Below are 14474 nucleotides of genomic sequence, written 5' to 3'. Positions count from 1 at the left end.
ATTATGTTTTAACGGGGCTTAATATAACCTTACCTTATTGGACAGGGTTTTTTAATTTATATGTGTGATAAAATCATATTTTTCTATTTTTATAAACGCTTATGCTGGTAAAAGCAGGCCTTACGCCTGCTTTTACCAGGTGTAAGAATCCTATGGCCTTTCAGTGGGCGGAAGTTGAGCAAATAGCGCAACTCTCCACCCAGAGGCACTTTTCTTGGGCAGGCGGATGATCTGTCAAGAAGATTCTTGACAGATCGCAAGTTCTGGGTTTCAGCGCGTGCGCTTCACATGCCTAAACCCGGACCTTGCGCGGCCCCTGTGGGGGCTGGAAATTCAGGGCCCAACACTTTTCTATGGGCTGGTGGAAAAGTAAATTGCGCCACCTAGTGGTAGATTCAGTAGTTATTGGCAGGCCCGAGAACCAGAGCAACTCCCCATGTTCTTCACGTGGGAAAGGTGTGACATGGAAAAACCCAGTAGGGCAGGGAAGAAGTCAACCCACCTGGTAATTTTTATTTTAACCTGGAGAGTACAGTAACCTAGTGGTTAAGGTATAGGGCTAGCAGCCCAGTGGTGAGTTCAAATCCTACCATAGCAAATTAATAAATCTGGTCATTTGTTAGCCCCAGAAAATTGTCAAAAACATGACTAATGCCCTTCAGTGAAGGGAACCTGCCTGGCCTATACGTGATTCCAGTTCCACAATGCATGGCCTCAAAGGGAATGAAAAATTTATATATTGCCAATGTCGCTCACATCCCAAGACCAAATAAAGAAAACTTTGAGCAGAATTGGTGCTTTACTTGTATCAGAAAAACAGGTAGAACAAAAACTAAGAAATCAGAACACAAAATGATAGGGTTTCACAAATAACAATTATTGCTGAAGACCCAAGGATGTTAAATGGATAAATGAGATTCTAAATTGTAAAGACGTCCTGCTGAGTTTTTCCAGCATTTTCTGTTATTATTTCGGATTTCCAGCATCTGCAGTATTTTGCTATCGTCTTAATGAAGCATTTTTTTAACAATATCAGGAATTTTAGCAAATAATATATCATTGCGAAGGCTATTGAAACAGCATACAGGATCATTGGTTTTATAGGTAAAGGCATAGAGTACAAAAGCAAGGCAGTTGTGCTAAACCTTTATAAATCACTGGTTAGACCCCAGCTGGAGTATTGTGTCCAATTCTGGGCACCACACTTTAGGAAGGATGTCAAGGCCTCAGAGGGTGGAGAGGAGATTTCCCAGAATGATACCAGGGAGGAACGGCTTCAATTATTTGGAGAGCTTGGAGAAGCTGGGATAACAACAGAAAATGCTGGAAAAACTCAGCAGGCCAGGTAACATCCGTAGAGAGAGAAATAGAGTCAACGTTTCAGGTCGAAACCCTTCGTCAAGACTGAAAAAGCACTGTTTCATTTCCTGTGCTTTTTCAGTTTTGACGAAGGGTTTCGACCTGAAACGTTGACTCTATTTCTCTCTCCACGGATGTTGCCTGGCCTGCTGAGTTTTTCCAGCATTTTCTGTTGTTATTTCAGATTTCCAGCATCGGCAGTATTTTGCTATTGTTGGAGAAGCTGGGGTTGTTCTCTTTAGAGCAGAGAAGGTTAAGGGCAGATTTAATAGAGGTGTTCAAAATCATGAAGGTTTTGATAAGAGTAAATAAGGAGACACTGTTTCCACTGGCATGGAGAGTCGGCATCCAGATAACAGATTTAAGATAATTGACAACAGGGCCAAAGGGGAGATGAAGATAACTTTTTTTATGCAGAGAATTGTTATGATCTGGAATGCACTGCCTGAAAGGGTGGTGGAAGCAGATTCAATAGTAACATTCAAAATGGAACTGGATATAGATGTGAAAAGGAAACATTTGCAGGGCTACAGGGAAAGAGCAGGGGAAGTAGGACTAATTGGATAGCTCTTTCAAAGAGCCGGCACAGGCACGATGGGCCAAATGGCCTTCTATGCTGTGGTTCTAAGATACTTTTTTAAAATTTGTTCCTGGGATGTGGCTGTCGCTGGCAAGGCCAGCATTTATTGCCCACCCCTAATTTCCCTCGAGAAGGTGGTGGTGAGCCGCCGCCTTGAACCGCTGCAGTCCGTGTGGTGAAGGTACTCCCAGAGTGCTGTTAGGGAGGGAGTGCCAGGATTTTGACCCAGCAACGATGAAGGAACGGCGATATATTTCCAAGTTAGGATTGTGTGACTTGGAGGGAAACTTTCAGGTAATGGTGTTTCCATGCGCCTGCTGCCCTTGTCTTTCTAGATGGTAGAGGTCGCAGGTTTGGGAGCTGCTGTCGAAGAAGCCTTGGTAAGTTGCTGCACTGCATCTTGTAGATGGTGCACACTGCAGCCACGGTACACCGGTGGTGGAGGGAGTGAATGTTTAAGGTGGTGGATGGGGTGCCGATCAAGCGGGCTGCTGTGTCCAGGATGGTGTCGAGTTTCTTGAGTGTTGTTAGAGCTGCACTCATCCAGGCAAGTGGAGAGTATTCCATCACACTCCTGCCTTGTGCCTTGTAGATAGTCGAAAAGCTTTGGGGAGTCAGGAGATGAGAAAGGTCATTGGGAGGTGGTTAGACTCTCTCTTGTCGGAGATAGTCATTGCCTGGCACTTAAGTGGCAAGTAACATTCGTGCCACACAACGGCTCAAGCCTGAATGTCGTCCAGGTCTTGATGCATGCGGGCATGGACTGCTTCATTGGCCCCGATTTTCAGGCAGCCGTCGGGCGGCTTTTCATGCGGCCGTGGTCCGAAAATCGCGGAAAAGGCGGGTCGGGACCCCCTTGCCTGATTCCCCGCCCCGTCCGACTTTCGGACTGCCGTTTTCACGCGCCCCACTTCAGTCCCGCCCGCCACTGGCGGGACTGCTCGTCTGAGCACTAACAAGCAATTATCTGCTTGTTGAAGTGGATTTTCCCATGCCGTTGCAACTTTGGGGCTTTCCCCACCTGAAACCCGCCTGCGGAGAACCCCGCCGATGACAGCTGGCGTGAAAACAGCTGGCTTGCTTGCTTGCAGCAGCAGGTCGCTGAGGGCTGAAGATATTTAAAGAGGCAGCATTTGCAGGCTGCAGGACCTTGTTGATCAAGGCTTGGGGGAACTTTTTGAAGCCTTAGGAGCAGCTGCAGAAAGTTGGAGCCTCTCACACTTCTTCAGTGTGAGCTCCTGGGAAGCCCCTCTCACCACCCTAACTCAGGACCTCCTCAACCGAGGCATCTGCTAGAAGCATGGGAGACCTTTGGCACCTTCCCTTCCTGGCATTAGAGGATCTCCAACAGCAGAGGTGGCAGCAGCAGAACCAGGAACAGCAGGATGATTACTAGGAGCACCAGGCTCACTCACCTGAAGCTGCACAAGCCAGAAGGGGCCAGCGCTTGGAAGTGGCTTGAGAGCACCTTGCTGCGCTTTAGGGGGCCAGTGGGACCCGTTTCTGCACTGGCAGTCCTACTCAGAAGGACTTCCATGAAGATCTGGTTTCTCTGTTCAACAGATGGCCAACGCTCCTCAAGAGATGTCATTCTCTTATGAGCACTCACCATGTTTTCCGTATGCTGGCGAGTTATCTCCTCCATGGAGGTTGCCAACCTTTCCATGGTGCTGTGTTCATGCACCAATGACTTCACAAAGGCTCTGCTCATGGTCGCTATGGACTCCTCCATTCGCTCCACACTCGCAGCGACCCTGGAGACAAAACCTGCCAGGGACTCCTGCATCTCTGCATGGAGATCCATCACCTCTTCTCTTGCGGATGGACCCAGAGGCAGAGGGTCGAGATGCAGCGCAGCTGAGCTGAGCTGAGCTGGCAGAGCCCTGCGCCCTCCGACAAGGACTCTCCACTGCTGTCCCTGTCTCCAGAATCTGCTGAGGCTCACTTGTCAGCTGTGAAACACCAGGTGACAACACTACTATGTCCCAAAGGTCCCCCCGAGGTGTGAGTGTCTGCGCTGGTGCTTGGTGCGCTTACTTCTGCTGACGCTGCACCCTCAGGAGGTTGGAGCTTCCTCTGAGGAGTCTGGCTGCACAGCCTCTTCCTCCTCCACAGTGAGGACGGGGGCTCTGGATGGTACTGTGGGGGAGTAAAGGAAGGAGATAGAGATGTAATGCCAAGGTTCTTCTGGTGACTCCCAGCGAGTTGGCATCTGCTGACACCTGCATCCATGCAGCCTTGGTCTCAGTGGGAGGCCTCTTCCTGCCTGACCTAGGGAAGAGGACCTCCCTGTGGGCCCTAACCCCATCCAATAATGCCTGCAGTGAAGCTTCGTCGAATTTGAAGGCAGCTCGGGGTCTGGCACTGGCCACAGCTGCTGCAGGATCCTCTGCCATCCTGTGTGGTTCATTTGGAAGCCTTCAGAGGATGCAGTGCTTGCTATGGACCTTGAAAGCACCACAAATGATGACATCATACTGTGGGGATTTCTGACTCGATTTAGACAATTAGCAAGGCTTCCCACATGCTGGGAATTAATTGGCCAATTGAGGGAAAATTGCGTGGGGCTGGCTGACACTTTTATGTGTGTCAGAAACCCCACATTCGGGGAAATCCGACCATTTCCCACACAAGCCGAAAATCGGGGCCATTATCTGAGGAGTTGCGAATGGCACCGAACGCTGTGCAGTCATCAGCAAACATCCCCACTTCTGACCTTATGTTGGGAGTGAAGGTAATTGATGAAGCAGCTGAAGATAATTGGGCCTAGGACACTGCCCTGAGGAACTCCTGCAGCGATGCCCTGGGGCTGTGATGATTGACCTCCAACAACCACAACCATCTTGCTTTGAGCTAGGTATGACTCCGGCCAGTGGAGAGTTTTCCCCCTGATTCCCATTTACTTCAATTTTACTAGGGCTCCTTAATGCCACACTCGGTCGAATGCTGCCTTGATGTCAAGGGCTGTCACTCTCACTTCACCTCTGGAATTCAGCTCTTTTGTTCATGTTTAGACCAAGGCTGTAATGAGGTCTGGAGCCTAGTGGTCCTGGCGGAACCCAAACTGAGCATTAGTGAGCAGATTATTGGTAAGTGCCGCTTGATGGAAGGTGTCGTCGACAGTGCTATCACTTTACTGATGATTGAGAGTAGACTGATGGGCGGTAAATGGCCTGATTGGACATACCTGGGCAGTTTTCCACATTGTTGGATAGTTGCTAGTGTTATAGCTGTACTGGAACAGCTTGGCTAAAAGAACGGCTAGTTTTGGAGCATATGTCTTCAGTACGACAGCCAGGATGTTATCGGGGCCCATAGCCTTTGCTGTATCCAGTGCACTCAGCCATTTCTTTATCACATGGAGTAAATCGAATTGGCTGAAGACTGGCTTCTGTGAAGGTGTGGACCTCAGGAGGAGGCCGAGATGGATCACCCACTCGGCACTTCTAGCTGAAGATGGCTGCCAACGTTTCAGCCTTGTTTTTTGCACTCGTGTGCTGGGCTCCACCATCATTGAGGATGGGGATATTCATGAAGCCTCCTCCTCCCCCCGTTAGTTGTATAATTGTCCACCACCATTCACGACTAGATGTGGCAGGACTGCAGAGCTTTGCTCTGATCTGTTGATTGTGGAATCGCTTAGCTCTGTCTATAGCATACTGCTGTTTAACCTGCATGTAGTCCTGTGTTGGAGCTTCCCCAGGTTGGCACCTCATTTTTAGGTATGCCTGGTGCTGCTCCTGGCATGCTCTTCTACACTCCTTATTGAACCAGGGTTGGTTCCCTGGCTTAATGGTAATGGTAGAGTGAGGGATATGTCGGACCATGAGGTTACAGATTGTGGTGGAATACAATTCTGCTGCTGCTGATGGCCCACAGCCTCATGGATGCCCAGTTTTGAGGTGCTAGATCTGTTCTGAATCTGTCCCATTTAGCACAGTGGTAGTGCCACGATGGAGGGTGTCCTCAGTGTGAGGGCGGGTCTTCGTCTCCACAATGACTGTGCGGTGGTCACTGCTACCAATACTGTCGTGGGCAGATGCATCTGCGACAGGTAGATTGGTGAGGACGAGGTCAAGTAGGCTTTTTCCCTCGTGTTGGTTCTCTCGTCACCTGCCACAGGCCCAGTCTGGCAGCCATGTCCTTCAGGACTCGGCCAGCTTGGTCAGTAGTGGTGCTACCGAGCCATTCTTGGTGATGGACATTGAAGTCACCCACCCAGAGTACATTCTGTGCCCTTGCTACCTTCACTGCTTCTTCCACGTGGTGTTCAACATGGAGGAGTACTGGCTCATCAGCTCACAGTAGATGGTAATCAGCAGGAGGTTTCCTTGCCCATGCTTGACCTGAAGCCATGAGACTTCATGGGGTCCGGAGTCAATGTTGAGGACTCCCAGTGCCACTCCCTCCTGACTGTATAGCACTGTGCTGCCACCCCTGGTGGGTCTGTCCTGCCGGTGGAACAGGACATACCCAGGGATGGTGATGGATGAGTCTGGGACATTGGCTGAAAGGTATGATTTTGTGAGTGTGAGTATGACTATATCAGGCTGTTGCTTGACTAGTCTGTGGGACAGCTCTCCCAATTTTGGCACAAGTCCCCAGATGTTGGTGAAGAGGACTTTGCAGGGTCGACTGGGCTGAGTGGGCCGTTGTCGTGCCTGATGCCAGTGCCTAGGTCAATGCCGGGTGGTCCATCCGGTTTTATTCTTATTATGGTTTTCTGTGAAAAGCCTCCTTGGCTAACCATAGAAGAATAGCCCAAAGGTTTGACTTTAATTCTTTCTGTCTGTGGATGAAATGGAAATTAATTGGTATTAGACACTAGGTATTAGAATCTTCCTGCATATCTAATATAAATGGTGTATGTGGGATCCTGGAATTTTCCTTTTAATTCATTGCATTTGCATTCTGTTAGGGACTTTAGATCCCATGCTGCAGAGCAGCATTAAGTCGTAACTGCCTGCTTTATTTTGATTTGAATGTGTGAATGCTTATAAATATTCAGTACCGGCTTCCATCCCGGATGTATTTGTGGATATTCTGAGGACGATTCTGCCTTCTAGGAATTTCAGCAACACTTCAGGTATAACGAGGTAGTATTGATTTTCAGCCATTTGAAGCTATGCTAAACACGTGCTTATTCTTAATCACTTGAATAATGTCCTTTATCCTCAATCCTTAAAACAGATTTTTTTTTAGTTACACTGTTACCCCGCCTCACTGCCTGTTTCATCAACAACATTTCATCTTGATTTTCTTCGTAGAATTTAACAGCATGCTAACTAATTTGATATATTCGGACAGTTGTAACGGTAATTAAATTGAACTGAGCGAAGATTTGATCTAGATCATTTAAATAATTGTTAGCTTGATTCTGCTTTGGTCCCTATCATGTAAACGCACAGCATTCTCTGAATAAGATTGACGTCCTCTTTAGAGACTTTGCTGTTGCATTGGCCAACATGTTAACCCCAGTTCACCATGTCCTACCCTAACTCATTCTTTCCCAGGACCTAAAAATATCGGAACACATTACCGCCCTCATTTTCTCTTCCGGTGATCTTACAACTTTTTAAACGCAAGCTTCACACCCCGCCTGATTTTTCCTTTCCATTCACTTCAGTGGACAGTGGGTTGTATAATGGGCGGCGTTCCGCAACATGTTTCCCACCTGCAATGAAAGTTAAAGTCAACTCCTTTTTTTGTTTAACCGCGTGTGATGTAATCTGACTGTGTTTCAAATTCCATAAGTAGCATGATATGAGATTCTCATTCTGTGGGGTGGCATTTCTTTGGATGATGGGGAAGATTTATAGAATCTTACATTTAAATATTCTGATCAGCTACATCGCACAGTGGTGGGATTTTTTAAACATGTTCCAGGGCTCAAAATGGCTGAGTCCCCTTAAAACCGCCTAACTATAACTTATTTTTGTAATATTCTTAAAGACTTCAGAAGAAAGAGTTTTTCAACCTTTTTTTTTCTTCCGTTCCCATTGCTTTTAATATATTTCCCTAGGAACCAGGGATCCTTTATAGCTACTATGCCTAATAGAATCATAGTATGATACAGTACTGAAAGAGGCCATTCAGCCCATCGTGCCTCTGCTGGCTCTTTGTAAGAGCTATCCAATTAATCCCACTCCCCTGCTCTTTCTTCATAGCCCTGCAAATGTTTCCACTTCAAGTATTTATCCAAGTCCCTTTTGAAAGTTATTATTGAATCTGCTTCCACCACCCTTTCAGGTAGTGCATTCCAGATCATATCAACTCACTGCATAAAAAAAGTTCTTTTTCATGTTGCCTCTGGTTCTTCTTTAATTACCTTAAATCTGTGTGCTCTGGTTACTGACCCTTCTTCCACAGGAAACAGTTTCTCCCTAGTTACTCTATCAAAACCTTCCATGATTTTGAACATCTCTATTTAATCTCCCCTTAACCTTCTCTGCTTCAAGGAGAACAACCTCAGTTTCTCTATTATCTCCACGTAACTGAAGTCCCTCATCCCTGGTACCATTCTAGTAAATCTCCTCTGTACCCTCACTAAGGCCTTGACATTCTTGCTCCGTGTGGTGCCCAGAATTGGACACAATACTCCAGCTGGGGCCTAACCAGTGATTTATAAAGGTTTAGCATAACTGCCTTGCTTTTGACTCTATTCCTCTATTTTTAAAGCCAAGGATCCAGTCTCCGTTTTTAACAACCACCTCAACTTGTCCAGCCTCCTTCACAGATTTGTCTAAGTACATTTGTTCCTGCACCCATTTTAAAATTACACCTTTAGTTTATATTGCCTGTCCTCATTCTTACCAAAAATAATCACTTCACACTTCTCTGCATTAACTTCCATGTGTTTACCTATTTCACCAGTCTGTCTATATCCCCCTGAAGTCTGTTTACAATGCTACTCACTGTTTACTACAATTCCGAGTCTTGTTAAGAGATCACAGAGGAAATCTACAGTGGGATGATTAATTAGCTCAAACAAGTAAGATACTAATACTTTTTTTCCCCATCTTCTTTAATTACTTTAATAATAAATGTGAGCTGAACACAAATTAAAATCATTTTTTAAATAAATGGGCAGTTTTTTTCCCCTCGAGTGTCTCCCTTTTATGATGGCACACGCTCTTCATTTTTCCCTTTTTGTTAGTTTTCTTAGCACCATGTGTCTCTCACATGAGGGTGGGCAGTGTCTGCAAATCAAGCAAGCTTTTTATCTTAAACATGTGGCTTTAAATGCTGTGGTACTGTCAATTAAAAAGAAAAGGTCACTGAGCTTTAATTCCCTCATCAAAGGTGAGAATACATGGAAGCATCTATTTCATTTATTCCTCTCCTGGTTCTTTTTTTTCTTTTTCAAATCAAGTTGCCTCTTGCTTACTCACATTCTTTATAATGCCTTTTTCTCTTAGTTTTATTTTGCTCAATTGTTTTTTTTATTTTGATGGCTTTTTTTTGTTCTGGAGATTTTATTTAATTTCTGTGTTCCATAATTCAATCCCAATGTTCTTTTCATGTTTCTCAATTCATTGTCACTGAATATCCTTTAAATTTATTGTTCTCTGCCGTCCCACTCACTCATGCTGATGTAAGCAAAAAATATAAAACGTACTTGACTTTGTGATTCAAAGTCGTTTTCTATGCTTACTACAAGATTTGTTTTCATAGCAATACTGCCAGCACTGTCTGGCTTAATTTTGTTTGTTCATCTCTGCAATTACTCACAAGGGTAATAAAAAAAAAAATAGTATGCAAAATTGTTAAACAGAATCCTTTCCTGCTTTATTAGTCATCTGTGGCAATCCACAGAAAAGATGAGCATAGTCTTGGGGAGTGGGATGTGGAAAAGGACAGTGGAATCACTCGTCAATTAAACTGTCTTGTCACTACCACCTCCAGCTTGACAATAGTCCAAGACCTGCATTTGTTTTAACATCCCTCAGTTTGCTACTATAATAGTTTGGGTACAATTTCATTGTTGTGATAGTTTAAAAAAATTTTTTTTTAGCTTGTTAAAATGTTTGAATAAACCCTCATCTTGCCAGTCACGGATTCCTGCTGCATTTTCTGAACAATGGGATAAGTGGCCCAGCACTGCCTACAGTAGTATTTGTAGGTAGTTACAAGCAAATGGATGGCACCAAAGATAAATACTGAAGGGGAAGCCCATTTCCTAAATTACAACAATGACTACACTTCAAAAGTACTTCATTGGCTGTAAAATGCTTTGGCATGTCCTGAGGTCGTATAAATGCAAGTCTTTCCTTTTCATTTTAATTCATCTAGACATTCGAAAGTCCCCCCGTTTCAGCATCCAATTGTTTTGTGATTCCAGGGTCTTCACTTCCACTACTCTTTCTGAAAGTCTATTCCATATGTAGATCTCTGTGTGAAGAAGAATTTGCTGATCTTAAATTTACCTTTTACTAGCTTGAACCTGTGTCCCCTTGTCCTGTAAATAATATTCCGAATTTACATTTTACATTCCTTTAACCATCTCTATAAGATCATCTCTCGGATGTCTCCTTTCCAGGTTGAAAAGCCCAAATCTCTCCAGTCATTCCTCATGGTTCAGTCCTTTGACACTAGGGATCAGCCTGTGGCTCTTCTCTGCACTGCCTCCAGCGCTTCAGCATCTCTCTATGCCTGGGCTGACCAAAGCACTATACAATTTGATGATGACTTGCTCTGATTTGTATTCTACAGTTCTGGCTAAGTAGCTTCAACATTCTATTGGTTTTGTTGATTGCAGCTCTACACTGGTCAAACGTGTTGAGTGTTGAGTCTACCGAGTCTTCTAAGTCTCTCTTAGCTTTGCCCTTGGCTTTTCAACACTATTCATGCAGTATGTGTGTTTCTTCCTATGTATAGTACTTTACACTGGTCTGCATTAAGTTTGATCTGCCATTGTTCTGCCCACTTATGTATTTTATCCATCCTCATTCTGTAATGTCTGAGCTGCCTCTTCTGGTTCTGTATCATCTGCAAATTTGACCATTTTGTACTGAGTTTCTGATTCCGCATCATTTACGTAAATTAGAAATAGTAATGATCCCAACACCGAGCTCTGAGCACCACATTCAGTGCTTCCCTCCCACCAATGGCCTATTTCCCGTAATGAATATTAGTTGTTTGCAACCCTTCAGCCAATTTCTTACCCATTTCCATGGTTTACCTTGAATCCCCAGAGCTTTGAGTTTAACTAATAGCCTCTTGTGTGGGATTTTTGTCTCTTGTGTTTTGGAAGAAGGGGTTTAATGAAGCATTCTCTTGAAAGAGAGCACAATGAGTGTTAATAGTTCCCATCACGGTAGTGATTTCACCCTTTGGAAAAGCAAGTATTGTGGAAGATAGAGAATGCAAATTAAGAATGCATTTTGTAAGTCTTTCCTCCAGTTTATCTAAAACCTTCGGATATGGTTGGAGCCTTAAGGCATGGGTGACTGTAATCCTGGATTTTGTGTTGTATCTAGTGGTTGTAATGTCAAAAGAATAGGACATGATTTTACATATTTTATCTGGCATATTTTACAATCTGATTAATTCAGAATGCCAATTCATAGCCACAGTATCTCACAATTTCTCTAAGTAATTAGGGAGATTCACAATTTTCTTTAACACTAATGAGAACACGTTAGGTACACCTGCAGTAAAATAACAGTAAGTCCAAGTGTGACAGCAAGTCATAGCCCAATATTTAGGGCTGTTATTGAGGTGTCAGATTTTTTGAAGCAATTGACCAACTTTCTGTTAGATTGGCATGTATGGCTTTCTGCAAGAATATCTGGGGCCAGTTCGTAGTTTTCATAGGCATTCAAATCTGATAGATTGGATATCTCACGACCAAGACTGTGCAACCAAGACACTGTTTTATTGTAACATTCTTTTTCTTTTGAGTAGCGAAAGAAAAGTGTATTGTTTCTCAATTTATTTTTATTCCAACTTTGTGACTCATCCGCAGCTGACGGTGTAGGAGTGGGCTACTCCCAGCTCTAATGACTTTGCCAATTATTCTTTCCATTTTCCCCTTGCTCTTCCTCTCCCCATAAGGAAAACATTCCCGACCCAGACTCTCTTTGGCACCTCTCCTTGGTAGCACAACTGAGATCGGGAACTGGATGTGTGGGGAAAAAATGGATGGAAACTCATGCACGGTCACTGCATGTTCTAGAAGACAAGTACACAGCCTCACCTCATCACACTAGTTCAAATCCTAATTGATCTGTTATCATAAAATATCAAAAGTCCGCTTTGAACCTAGCAGCTAAGCGTTTATGTACTTTTTTGTATATGTTATAAGATGTCTCATGCACAGTCTCTATTATATCCTACAGATAAAGGACCCAAGACTGCTCTTCCATTTGAAACAATGTAGAGTGACCTTTTACAGCACCCCGGTGTCATCTGATGGTAGGTTTATGGCATAATATTGTGAATGATTTTATGAGCTTGTATTTCGATGACAGTGTTGTACAACAAGTGAAGGTGGTGAGCAAACCATCCCCAAAGGATTTGGCTACAATTTTTTAAATAGTCTTGCATTCTAGTTCAGTATCAAAAGGAATTAAAAAGCATTTTTAATGCAAATAAACATGTTCCACTGTTACTAACCCTGTGCCAGATGGTTAATTTAGATTGGGAGGTCTGTGTTCAATTTATCATTGCAGGTTTTTCAGAGCTACGGGGAAAGGGCGGGAGAGTGGGAGAGAGCTGGCACAGGCTCGACAGGCCGAATAGCCTCCTTCTGTGCTGTAACCATTCTATGATTCTAGGTGCGACAATCAATGTAGATGTGTGTTGCAGGGCACCAACCCAAGCCAGTTTGGAAGGGTCATTGACCTCATCTCACGTTAGTTCCTCAATTCAGCAAAATGAAACTACCGGGGCAGAAGTATTTTTCCTGGGGTATTCGACAAATGAAATGGATTGAGCATGTGCTGAGCTGGAGTGGGCTGTTGAGAGAGATGTTAGAAGATGAATGGAAAGAAAAAGACCAGGAGGGAGGAAAAGTTGGATGTTTCTGGGCCACCTGAAGAATGGGAGATCATGTAAAGAATTGAAGAGAGAGGCACATGACAGTGTAGTTTGGAGAAGGGAGAATTGAGCCAGAACCTGCCTTAGGCAGACCATTGATGATGATTCCAAAGTATTTAAAATTGTGTTGTGGGTCCACTTTTTTTTAAAATCTTGTCCATTGGAACACATTTTAGCTTGGATTGATGTTCGTTTTAAATTGGATTTCTGCAGTTGTGCCGTTTTCCGCACTATAAATTCCAATTTCACTTGAAATAAGCTGTTAAAAATAAATGATATCCCCTGGAGTGCCGGTGATAATACCATCTGAGTTGGGTGTCTTTGTATACAAGTGAATACTGAATCTGAAATTGAGCCATAAACTCCAAACTTATTAACAAAACACAAGAGAAAGTTTCAGTCGCAATGCAAGTATTGACTTAATTCATCTATGTTTCATGGGTCACACCAGCAATTTCATATACCCTGAACCATTGTCCCCGCCACAGTGCATAGTACAGGAATAGTGACAGCATCTTCTGAAACTTTTCCTTTGCTCCATCCAGAATATGTGATTTCTCCCCTCCATGGACTGAGCCAACTTCCAAGGTATATTAATGCAACTTTCGCTAACAGACACACAGACCTGTTATTCAAATGCCCAAATGATCCACATGTAAAAAGAGCTCTATTAAGCTACCTGTCAGCAGGACAATGGGCACTTCTATTAGGAGACCAAGCAAATTCTGTCATGGGACCTCTCGATATGCCTTTAATCCATCACTGGATCTGGCCCAGTAGTGTTGTATGAGAAGGTATGTCTATAGTAGGCATGTCTATAGATCTGGAAGAGATGCCAGCTCAGCGTGTGCATTCCAACACTTCCACAGCATTCTGGTAATCTACTTGTGAAGCCTGGATGGAGTGCAGTATGTCCACTGTAGTATCTTAAACTGATCCTCATGTAGCAGGCTGGGCATAGTTATTTCAGCTGAGTGTTTAACTACTATTATTTTAGTTTGATGTTCACTTTTTTGGCTAATGTAGAGCTACGAACATAAGAAAACTATTAAATGGGTGAAGGTTGTTTGGCCCATTGATTCCATTCCCTCTAAAGTACTAGGGGCAGCTACATGGTCATAGCCTCTGCCTAACCCATCTAAAATTTCTCAGGAAAACAATTTAAAGCAAATAAAACTTCCAAAAAGGTAAAACAAAAAACATCTAACGCACATTCTTAGCATGTACTGAGTAACTTATCACAGTGTTCCCAAACTGTTTACTCACCCGTGCCTATAATCTTCAGTCCCACTTCCTGCTAGATTAACAGTGAGTTAGCACTGACTGATGGCCAATTAAGGGAAAGCTGGTGACAGAACGTCAGCATATGACATTTCATCTGTCAAAAAATTTTGACAGATGAATTGTCATTGTTTGACAGCTTTGAGAAGCTGTCAAACACTGACAATCTCTGTTCTTTGGTGAGTCCTTGTACTTGAGACTCACCAAACCTCTT

At 43.9% G+C, this 14474-nt stretch overlaps 1 protein-coding gene across 1 annotated transcript in view; it reads left to right on the top strand.

Moving 5' to 3' along the window:
- Positions 1–14474, top strand: part of LOC147122873 (calcium uniporter protein, mitochondrial-like) — a 196969-nt gene that overhangs the window by 144043 nt on the left and 38452 nt on the right. The window contains exon 2 of the mRNA XM_085961634.1: positions 12280–12355. Coding sequence (XP_085817760.1) covers positions 12280–12355 — 76 coding nt within the window. The remainder of the gene's footprint in view (positions 1–12279; positions 12356–14474) is intronic.

This window comes from Somniosus microcephalus, chromosome 2 (genome assembly GCF_052327205.1).
Source record: "Somniosus microcephalus isolate GS21.2 chromosome 2, FLI_Smic_1.0, whole genome shotgun sequence".
Lineage (NCBI taxonomy): Eukaryota > Metazoa > Chordata > Chondrichthyes > Squaliformes > Somniosidae > Somniosus > Somniosus microcephalus.
The sequence above is the reverse complement of the archived record's forward strand: the minus strand, read 5'-3'. Positions and strand labels throughout refer to the sequence as shown.